A 12,400-nucleotide genomic window follows, 5' to 3' on the forward strand; every position below is an offset into this window, starting at 1 on the left:
AAAAAAAAAAAAAAAAAAAAAAAAAAAAAAAAAAAAGGAAAAAATTTATATCTTGGTTTAACAAAAAAAACAAACAAAATATCAAAGTATTTTCAATTGATGCTCAACTACTAAATCTGTCAATATCTAACAATAACAATTACATACATACACAGATCCTCCCAGGGAATTAAAGGAAAAAAAAAACCCTACAAAACATTCATTTTATGTTAGTAATAAACATATTTTGCCACCAATGGTCCAACCAGAAATATTTTAATATTTATGTTAATAATAATAATTATATGATGCCTGTGTGCGAACAGCCATGCTACACAGCAGTGAAACATGGGTTGTGACTGCTAAGGACATGCATAGGTTTGTAAGAAATGAAGCTAGTATGCTTTGCTGGATGTGTAGTGTCAGTGTGCATAAGAGGCATCAGATGTGATGTGCAAGAGAGACGGTCCTGCACTGATATGGTCCTGTGATGCATGTGGATGAGGACAGCTGTGTGAAGAAGGGCTGCACTCTAATGGTGGAGGGAACTTGTTGAAGAGGTAGATCCAGGAAGACATGGGACGAAGTGGTGAAGCATAATCTTCAAATGTTGGGCCTCATGGAGGCAATGAGAAGTGACTGAGACCTTTGGCAGTATGCTATTCTTGAGAAGACCTCTCAGGCCAAGTGAATTCTAGTCATGGCTGATGCCAGTGCCGCGTGACTGGCACCTATGCTGGTGACATATAAAAAGCACCATTCGAATGTTGGGCCTCACAAATGCAGTGACAGGTGGCCAAGATCTTCGATGATATATTGTGCTTGAGAAAACATGTCAAACCAAGTGAGATCATACCCATGACCGATGCCAGTGTCATGTAACTGGCATGTAAAAAGCACCCATGACACTCTTAGAGTGGTTGGCATTAGGAAGGGCATCCAGCTGTAGAAACCATGCCATATCAGATTGGAACCTAGTGCAACTCCCTGGTTTATCAGTTCTTAGTTGAACCATTAAACCCATGCTAGCATGGAAAACAGACGTATGATCTATGATGATGATGAATATTGGTTTCAAATTTTAGCACAAAGCAAGCAATTTAGGTGGGGAGGGAAGAGTGTAAATCTATTATATTAACCCCAGTATTCAGTTGGTACTTATTTTATCAACCCTGAAAGGATAAAAAGCAAAATTGAGCTCGGCAGAATTTGAACTCAGAACACAAAGACGGTGAAATGCTTCTAAGCATTTTGCCCAGCATCTTAACAATTCTGCCAGCTTATCAATAATAATAATGATGATATTAATAAATTAATTTGACAGATAACCAGTCAAAGTGGCTGGTGAGGTAAACCGGTTGAACAATGGTTGGCAAAATACATTCAATGCTAACATGAAACCAAAGGTCCTGGCTTCTTTCAGGTCATTATTATTAATGCACACACTGACTCATACAGACAACAGACTTAGACACAGTTTCTATAAACCAAATTGAATTCTCGGGCTTTAGTCAAACTTTTATGTTGTACATAGTTTAATAAAAGTCACAATAAAATTTTAAAAAAAAGGCATGATGCAAGACTGAAGATGTAATTCACCTCTAGCAGGATTAGAGGAACAGAATTTAAATACAATGACAGTAAAAGAGACAGACATATGTGTATAAGACAATAATGAACAAAGATGTTAAAATAAGTCAATGACATGAGTGCTGTTGTTGTTTGACCTGCTTGAAATAATAGCCAATGCTCCCCATGCCTTTAAACAAAAAAAGACATATTTAATATGGTAGTTTCAGATACAATATACATAAATATAAGACTGGAAGGCCCTTGATCATAGGTGTACTCAACCAGAGGTTATCTAGAGTTAAATATCATCATTGTTGTTTAATGTCCACTTTTCCAAGCCTCCATTGATCAGACGGAATTTAATGACTTAGATTTCCCATAGCGAGATGCCTTTCCTGTTTCCAAGTAAGGCAATATTTCCCATGGCTGACATGTTCTTCACAGAAGACTAGAAGCAAATAACATTGCTTGTATGATAGTGAGGCTTGCTTATAAAACAACACATGTCAGGACAAAATTACACACACATGCACATATGCATGCGTGTATGTATGAGGCTTCTTTCAGTTTCTGACTACCAAGTCCATTCACAAGGCTTTGGGTGGCTGGGCTATGGTAGAAGACACTTGTCCAAGGTGCTGCACAGCGAGACTGAATCTAAGAACAGATGGTTTGGAAGCAAGCTTCTTGACTCACAGCCATGTTTGTTATATTTATGTGTGTGTGTGTGTATATATATATATTGTACAGAATGAAGTTAAAACTTATGTACTTTATGAACACAACTATAAGTAGGTAATTTGAAGCTTGTATCAGAATTACAAGTTTTACCAGATGTGGCTCTACTAGAAAGTTACTTTAACAATAGTATTACCAACAAAACTTGAAGTCTCTTCTAGATCTTTGCTCTGCAACCTTTCAATGTGTAAGTGAGCTATTGTCCTACTTATTTCAATGAAATCACAAGTTAAATAATGACAATTCATTACTCTAATAGCCAGCAATAGCTTAAATTATCTACTTCAAACTCAAAGTAATTGTCTCCCTTAGCCATATTTTAGTTTGATGATCTTCCATGAGACATCAAGCATTGTAATTTAAAGAATTCTTCTTCAGATTTACATCCATTTATCCATGCTTTGTATAGGTGACACATTTTATTTGTACTTGTTTGTCGAATTTCAATCAAACAAACTGGAGCAAGCAGAGTTGGACGTCTTGCTGACACAATGATAAAAGTAGAATTTTAACTTACGACCATGTTGACAGATGTCCAACACAGTAAATTGCTATATGATCTATATAATACACACATGCAATCAATCCAATATATTATACCACACACACACACGCACACATAATTTACATTAATTTAACTATTTATTTAGGTCAGATAAAGACAAACAACAGAGTGACAAACTAAACACCTTATGACACCTTATTTATTACCCTGCTTTACATAATAACCATCATCAATTAATGTCCACTTTTCCATGCTTGCATGGGTCAGACAAGTTGCTGAGGTAGATTTTCTACAGCCAGATGCCTTTCCTGTTGCCAACCCTCACCTGTTTTCAAGCAAGGTAATATTTCCCTATGGCCAGACCCGTTTTTCATGGAAAACTGGAAATGAACAACTACATTTGTATGATGATGGTGCTCATTTACATCCATCACATGATGTCTAGACAAGGACACACAAAAACATACATGTACATATATATGACAAGCTTTTTTTCCAGTTTTTGTCAACCAAATCCACTCACAAAGCTTTGGTCGACTCAGGTGCCGCACAGTAAACCTGAACCCAGCACCACATGGTTAGGATGCAATCTTCTTAACCACACAGCCATGCCTGTGTTTCAGTTTAAATTCAGCATGAATCAACTTTGCCAATTATCCACAGTGGAGTCAAAGTCCCTTCATTACCCAAACGCCTTCACAAAATTGTCTATGTACCAGAAGGGAAATATATAATCATGACAGCATTCAATTAAGGTCTTATAGTTAGTCATTATCTTAATGGAGTTGAATTTCCTCGTATATTCCAATATTGATCAAAGCTAGTTTGGTGCAGCCATAATGAAGTATACCACCATTAACATTTTTTTTTTTTTTACATATAGCAATTAAAAGGTTCAATAAATGACAAAATTTATATTTATTGTCAGAACAAATGTTTTACTTCCCCAGCTGGAAATCCGATTTTTTAAGTGGAAGAAGAGGATTTAATTGTTGTTAAACTAGACAAAGCAAAAATATGTCTTTGGCATGGCAAAAAAGCAGGCTTTTAAATGCATCACCCTTGGTCAAGTAAGCAAATCTTTAATCCAGTCAAATTGTTCAAATGCTCCACATTCTTTTAATAGATTTAATATCGAATTATTCTGTGTTAGTCAATTGTCTATAAGCCTATTAATTAGTGGTTCTTTAATTCTACTGTTATAGTTTTTAAGTGAATTTACTGTAAAACTCTTAGAATGTTGGTTTTCTTTCAGTAGGCAGAAAGTCATTTATGTAAAGAAGAGGAAAAGATTGTCTCACTCTGTCATAGTCTAGTAATGGCACTTATTTTCATCACCCTAGGAAGGTTATAAAGTATAGCTGAGCCTGGACAAATTTAATCCCCCAAATTTTAATAACTGAACCAGAGTGACAAATCTAGCTAAGCATCCAACATTCCCCATTTGTACTCTATTTTGTAAATAACATTCCATACAAGAGCTGGTATATGATGTTTAATACTGTATTAATGATATGATAGTTTCAAATTATGTATTATGTTCTATGGCTGAGTTCATATTTCAGTTAAAAGTAGAAACACAATGATAAAAGTTGTGATAAGTTGGTTGTTTAATAGTGAGCGATTTCTAATACAATGTTCAATGATTATAAATGATGTGTCATTGTTTATTTTCAAGGATCTAAAGTAATATTTGGTTGGATGATACCTATAGTCTCAGCTAGTCATGCTTGGGAATTCAACTGGAAAGTCCAATAATGATGGAGAAGGTGCCTGAGGATTCTATCACTATGACTCTCCCAGAAATAACTGGCAGAGAAAATGGATGGCTGGATAAAGTAACAATGGCACAAGACAACAAATTTTAGGGAGATATGGATCTGTTAAACCAACCCTAGTATTTATTTTATTGACCCTGGAAGGTAGTTAACCTCAGAACAGAGAGACAAATAATAATAGTGTCAAATTTTGGCACAAGGCCAGCAATTTTGGGGAAGGGGCTAAGTCAATTACATCAACCCCAGTGTGCAACTGGTACTTATTTTATCAACCCCAAGAGGATGAAAGGCAAAGTCGACCTCGGTGGAATTTGAACTCAGAACATAAAGATGGGCGAAATGTTGTTAAGCATTTTGTCCTGTATGCTAACAATTCTGCCAGCTCACTACCTTAATAATAATAATAATAATAATAATAATAATAATAATGATAATAATAATAATAATAATAATAGTGGATTCAAAATTTTGATTTTGGGGAGGGGGTAAGTTGACTACATTGACTGCAGAGCTTAAATGGTACATATTTCAGTGACCCCAAAAAATGAATGGCGAAGTCGATCTCAGGGAATTTAATGATAATATTGATAAAAACTTCACATTTCACACGATGAAATGCATAAAATAATTTTGAAGATGAAGCAAATTAAAGTTTAAAATAAAACACTTGCATAAAATCAACAGGAGGATTTCCTTAAAAGATTTGAAAAAAAAAAACAAAAAAAAAAAACTCACCTCATCACAACCATCAGCAAGCATTGCTCTAATGGCTTTTAGAACTAAATTGGAGCCTGCAAAACATAATAAAAATAAGTGAAAGTTAATATTAGGAAAATGCACAAAATTAAATACAATTAGAAAATAAGGATCTTATTACAAGAATTACTCTAGGGAAATATGTAACAAATTGTTACAGAAAATTTGTTGTTCATTTAGAAACACCATCATCATCGTTTAACGTCCACTTTCCATGCTAGCATGGGTTGGACGATTTGACTGAGAACTGGTGAACAGGATGGCTGCACCAGGCTCCAATCAGATCTGGCAGAGTTTCTACAGCTGGATGCCCTTCCTAACGCCAACCACTCCGAGAATGTAGTGGGTACTTTTATGTGCCACCAGCACGAGGGCCAGTCAGGTGGTACTGGCAACGGCCACGCTCAAAATGGCGTATTTTACGTGTCACCTGCACAGGAACCAGTCCAGTGGCACTGGTAATGACTTCACTCGAATGTTTTCTAACGTGCCCCTGGCACAAGTGCCAGTAAGGCGATGCTGGTAACGATCCCACTCAAAATGGTGCTATTTACATGCCACTGGCAGGGAAGCCAGACAGCTGCTCTGGCAATGATCACGCTCAGTTGGTGCTGTTAGTGCTCCACTGGCACAGGTGCCAGTCATCGAATATGGTTCAATTATGATTTCGATTTCACTTGCCCCAACAGGTCTTTGTAAGCAGAGTTTAGTGTTCAATGAAGTAAAGATATGAATAAGTGAGCTGGCTACACTTCTGGCAGAGGCCACGGATTATGGTCTCACTTGGCTTGCCGGGTCTTCTCACGCACTGCATATTTCCAAAGGTCCCAGTCACTAGTCATTGTCTCACAACAATATACAGTCAACAAACTGACTATATTGCTTATTTCAAGGAAGAGCAGCAACAAGGAGACTTAGCTTTACTTTTAGAACTAAGAAGTATTTCGGTTTCAAGTAGTTGCTAGCTTCTAACAGGGTCCAAATATACTCAACAATGAAATACTGTTCCCACATTTGGAACACCTTATCCTTGTTCACTACACCTCACCAATGCTGGTGCCATGTAAAGAGCACCCAGTTCACTCTGTAAAGTGGTTGGCATTAGGAAAGGCATCCAGCCATGAAACATGCCAAAACAGACAGTAGTAGTATTGTGTAGTCCTCTGGCTGACCAGCTCCTGTTGAACTGTCCAACTCGTACCAGCATAGTTGTTGGCACTCCATCGCTTACGATGTCGAGGGTTCCAGTTAATCCGATCAACGGAACAGCCTGCTCGTGAAATTAACGTGCAAGTGGCTGAGCACTCCACAGGCACGTGTACCCTTAACGTAGTTCTCGGATATTCAGCGTAACACAGTGTGACAAGGCTGACCCTTTGAAATACAGGCACAACAGAAACAGGAAGTAAGAGTGAAAGAAAGTTGTGGTGAAAGAGTACAGCAGGGTTCGCCACCATCACCTGCCGGAGCCTCGTGGAGCTTTAGGTGTTTTCGCTCAATAAACACTCACAACGCCCAGTCTGAGAATCGAAACCGTGATCCTATGACTGTGAGTCCGCTGCCCTAACCACACCAGCATAGAAAACTGACGTTAAATGACAAGGATGAGGAAGAAAGCCATTTGCTTGTTGATAAGGCCTCTCTTATTAAAAATCCTTAATCTTCGGCCCATCATCATGCTCTTTTACTGATCCTTCTATCGCTTCAAGAACAGTTTACTGTTCAGATTTCACTCGTTGCACTATTCTGTAGCCTACTTACTACTCATACAGTGTTTTTCTCACTAATCTCTACCAAACACATAAATCCTTTACTTTCAGTATGGCTACTCAATAGAACTTACTTTCCCTGTATGCCTTTCTCTAACAGCTTGACATTCACCAAATATATTCACAACATGAATTTATCCTTTCTAATCATAGTGATCTTTTCCCCAGATGTTATGAGCAATATTCCAGTCTACTTTCAACAAAATTTTAGTACAGTTTGTCTATACTTACCAATTTTCCGCCGTCTATACTCAGCATCAACAGCAAGCATAGCTATATATCCTCTTCTTATAACTCCTTGGTGGATGTCCAATTTGCAAACTATGGCACCAACACATTTACTGCCATCCATACACTGTAAGAGATAAAAAAAAAAAAATGTGAGTTTCTTTGACAAAAGCCTCATTAAATTAGGAAAATACAACAAACAATTTAAATGAGAACATTGATAAATGGTGACCAAACATTCCTTAAGTTGAAGTGACCCCATCACTTATTTTTTTATAAAGCCTGGTACTTATTTTATTGGTCTCTTTTGCTGAACTGCTATGTTACGGGGATGTAAACACACCAACACCAGTTGTCAATTGATGGTGGGGGACAAATACATACACAAAGACACACAAACACACATATATACAATATGTTTCTTTCAGTTTCCATCTACTAAAGCCACTCACAAGACTTTGGTCAGTCCAAGGCTATAGAAGATGACACTCACCCAAAGTACCATGCAGTGGGACTGAACCCGGAACCGTGTGGTTGGGAGGCAAACTTCTTACCACACAACCATGCCTATGATAATCATCATATGCATGGTGAACAGCGAGAATCAAAATAATGACTTGCACATTTATTCTTAATTCAGGCAGATTCAAATGTGAATAAGCTAATTGCTGTTGTGTTTTGTCACAAGTGAACAACAACTTTATGACGAATATGTGCTCAGAACGCATTTGATTCATACATGTACTAATGAACTGAATGTGTTAACACAGTAGCAATTAGCATTTGTCCAAATCTGCCAGAAAATGTATTAGGAGTAAATATGCAAGTCACCATTTGTGTGTGTGCGCGTGTGTGTGTGTGTGTGTGTGTGTGTGTGTGTATATATATATATATATATATATATATATACACACACACACACACACAATAATACCTTACTTAGGCTTCTTACTACACAACCACGCCTGCACCTATAAATATTATATTGCCAGAGCAGTTGTCTGGCTTCCGTGCTAGTGGCCCGTAAATAGCACCATTAGAGCATAATCGTTACCAGAGTTGCCTTCTAGCACTTGTGCTGGTGGCATGTTAGAAAATCATTCGAGCGAGATCGTTGCCAGTGCCACTGGACTGGCTCCCGTGCAGGTGGTACGTAAAAAACACCATTTTGAGCATGGCCGTTGCCAGTACCGTGTGACTGGCCTTCGTGCCGGTGGCATTTAAAAGCACCCACCACACTCTCTGAGTGGTTGGCGTTAGGAAGGGCATCCAGCTGTAGAAACTCTGCCAGATCAGATTGGAGCCTGGTGCAGCCATCTGGCTTGCCAGTCCTCAGTCAAATCGTCCAACCCATGCTAGCATAGAAAGCGGACGTTAAATGATGATGATATGATGAAGACACCATAGAGTATATGAATGAATTCATTATATATATAAAAATACATTTCTAACCTTGTTGTAAAGAGAGAAGAAACAGGCATAACATCTGAAGGTTTATAGTTTCAATTTAGTTACAGCTCATTAGCTTTAATGTAATCAGAACCACAAGTTATCTCAATCAACAGTTTATCGCTCTATATATACAGTAGGTCCCACGCATCCATGCTGGTAGCATGCTAAAAGGCACTTGTGCTGTTAGCATGTTAAAAGCACCCATGCTGGTGCCATGTAACAAGCACCTGTGTTGGTGCCATATAAAAGATACTTGTGCTGGTGCCACATGAACAGCACCCAGTACACTCTGTAAAGTGGTTGGCATTAGGAAGGGCATCCAGCCATAGAAACCATACCAAAACAGACAATGTTTCTCTATATGAGTAGAGAAGCAATTATAGTGGATACTTGCTACCACTAAGGTACAGATACATAGAAATCCCAGATCTAGCAATTCCACTACTGTAAATGGACGTTTTTTCCCCCACTACTGATACTTCTGTGCATTTTAGCCTAATACGTCAATATAAAATGCTTTCTCAAGAATACCATCATGCTGTGGCTTTCTCATAGTATAGCCATGTTAAATCAGATATACAGATTAAGATATATATATGTCAGTGCTGCCTGGCTGGCACCTGTGCCGGTGGCAAGTAAAAAGCACCGTTTGAGCGTGGCTGATGCCAGTGCTGCCTGACTGGTACCTGTGCTGGTGGCGTGTAAAAAGCACCATTTGAGCATGGCTGATGTCAGTGCCACCTGGCTGGCACCTGTGCCAGTGGCATGTAAAAAGCATTCACCACACTCTCAGAGTAGTTGGCATCCAGCTATAGAAACCTTGCTAAATCAGATTGGGGCCTGGTGCAGCTCCCAGCTTACCAGTTATCAGTCAAACAGACCAACCCATGCCAGCATGGAAAATGGACGTTAAATGACGATGATATATATATATGTTCATTTTTAGCAACAGAAGCAGTATTATATAAAAATAGTATTCTGTACATCTTGCTTAACTCTTTAGCATTTAAGTTGGCCATATTTGGCCCAAATATTCTGCATGTTTTATGTTAAAACTAACTAAACCCAACCACCCTTACCAACCATATAATGTCATTCTAAAAATATACAAACACACCATTGAAATCTTACGCTACGCTACAAGATTAAATGTGATTAATTCAAAGCAGTATGAATAAATAAGCATTACATTTGACAAAGACATCTGAATGTTAAAGGGTTAACGTAGATAAATTGTAGAAATCCATACTACTGCTGTTTTCTTCTCGAGAAAGCATCATGTATAGATGTACAGTGCTAAAAAGCACAGAAGAATATCAGTAGCACACGAGAAGCATCCAGCAGTAGAATTTCTACATATTTGCATGTCATCAACAGCAAGCATCCATTAGCAACCATATGCTTAGACAAATTTAAGTTCTATTGACATAGAAAAACAGTGAGTAATAAATCATTAGTGTTGTAAATAGCCAGCAGGCTTGCTAAAACTTACGTGACAGAAACATTTTATTATATCAAAATAGCATTCTGTATACTACAGTTGTATGGCTTCCAACAGCCTTTCTACATTAAGGAAGATATACAGAATGCTATTCGCAAGCCCTCGCCTGTCACCAATTCAGGAGATATTTCCCCATGGCCAGATATGTTTTTCCTAGAAGACGAGAAACAAACAACCTTGCTTGCATGTTCATTTTCAACCATTATGTGATGTCTAGACAAGGGTACATACAAACAGCATAAGGCTTTGATTGGCCTAGGGTTGACTAATCCATGCGAGCATGGAAAAATGGATGTTGAGTGATGACGATGATGATATCACATAATATATCAAAATGAACAGAAAAACTGAAAAGCACAAGTGTGCATTTCATTTGGATACCCCGACAAGGAGAACTCAGCAATAACATGTTGATACTGCTTGTCCTTGGCAGAAAAGAGCCATCCAACATTTTATCAATGAGTTCTCACTAATGTATGTGGCCGTGTATAGTACCATCTAAATATTTTGTCACTACAACCTTCACATGTTAATTTCGATTGGATTCAAAAGATAAACTCAAGAGCTACAAACTACAATGAAAATAATATCAATACAACAAATAAATTTTCCCTTTACCACATGCTTTTCAACTAAACATATAATAACATTAGATGAAATGTCAGGAATTCTAACTATAAATCTATTGTTATGCTTTTAAAAAAAAATTAATCTGAGAAACAGGGGCACTGTCCAAAACCTTTTCAGGCTTTGACTGGCTGAGAGATAGTGACAGCTGGGGAAGTTTAATACATTGAATGCCACATTCAACATGGAATGTAACTTCTTGTATTGTAGTCTTTATCTCTTTCTTACACATATATACATACATATTCACACATATATTACAATATACGACACACACACACACAGTAATCCCTTGACTACCGCATGTGTTACGTTCCAAAATACCCCACGATAGGTGAAAATATGCGAAGTAGAAACTACTGTATATTGTTTTATTATCATTTTTATAAATTGTATATATTTATTTTATTATCAACGCAAAACAACACCACAGAGGAATCAACGTAAGCTTAAGTAATAAACTGCGATAGGTGAACCATGATATGGCAAGGGATTACTGATATAGTTGTTGTTGGCACTCAGTCGCTTACGACGTCGAGGGTTCCAGTTGATCCGATCAATGGAACAGCCTGCTCGTGAAATTAACGTGCAAGTGGCTGAGCACTCCACACACACGTGTACCCTTAATGTAGTTCTCGGGGGATATTCAGTGTGACATGGTGTGACAAGGTTGACCCTTTGAATTACAGGTACAACAGAAACAGGAAGTAAGAGTGAGAGAAAGTTGTGGTGAAAGAGTACAGCAGGGTTCGCCACCATCCCCTGCTGGAGCCTCGTGGAGCTTTTAGGTGTTTTCGCTCAATAAACATTCATAACGTCCGGTCTGGGAATTGAAACCGTGATCCTATGACCGCGAGTCCGCTGCCCTAACCACTGGTCCATTGTATATACATATATACAGTGGAAATGCAGTTTATGATTTTGCGTCATTCCTGAAGGCCATTCATTACCCGAAATGTTTGTAAAGCTAAACTATTTTTCTCATAGGAAATTCAAGAGAAAGGATGTGCACTGTGTGAAAGTTAGACAGTAACTGACACTCCCAGCCTGTTGCCAACCACTGATGCCAGCTTGCATGTTCATTACTTGAAACACCAGTTGTCACTTGACACATTTTATGTTTGAAAAACTGTTTGTAAACCGATTTATTCACGAATCAAGGTTCCAGTGTAATATATATCATACCAGTGACACGTTAAAGGCACCCGGTACACTCTGTAGAATGGTTGGCATTATGAAGGGCATGTAGCTGTAGAAATCAAACCAAAACAGACTGGAGCCTGGTGCAGCTCTCCATCTTGCTAGTTTCAGTCAAACCGTCTGACCCATGCCAGCATGGAAAATGGATGCTAAATGATGATGATATATATAAAAAATGAAAGGAAGAGAAAGAAAATGGAATTCACGAAATTTTTTATTAATCACTACGATTGTTTCAACACATCATGCATTAGTGCCTCACGAGTGAGATGCTGTACTCAAATTGAAAACTATT

General features: G+C 38.0%; 1 protein-coding gene across 1 annotated transcript in view; it reads right to left on the reverse strand.

The window, feature by feature from the left end:
• Nucleotides 1–12,400, reverse strand: part of LOC106878892 (N-alpha-acetyltransferase 30) — a 22,267-nt gene that overhangs the window by 194 nt on the left and 9,673 nt on the right. Inside the window, exons 2-3 of the mRNA XM_014928241.2 lie at nt 7,329–7,452; nt 5,308–5,363 (exon numbers count right to left, since the gene is read on the reverse strand). Of these exons, the coding sequence (XP_014783727.1) occupies nt 5,308–5,363; nt 7,329–7,452 (180 nt within the window). The remainder of the gene's footprint in view (nt 1–5,307; nt 5,364–7,328; nt 7,453–12,400) is intronic.

Source organism: Octopus bimaculoides, chromosome 4 (assembly GCF_001194135.2).
Source record: "Octopus bimaculoides isolate UCB-OBI-ISO-001 chromosome 4, ASM119413v2, whole genome shotgun sequence".
In the NCBI taxonomy this organism is placed as follows: Eukaryota; Metazoa; Mollusca; class Cephalopoda; order Octopoda; family Octopodidae; genus Octopus; species Octopus bimaculoides.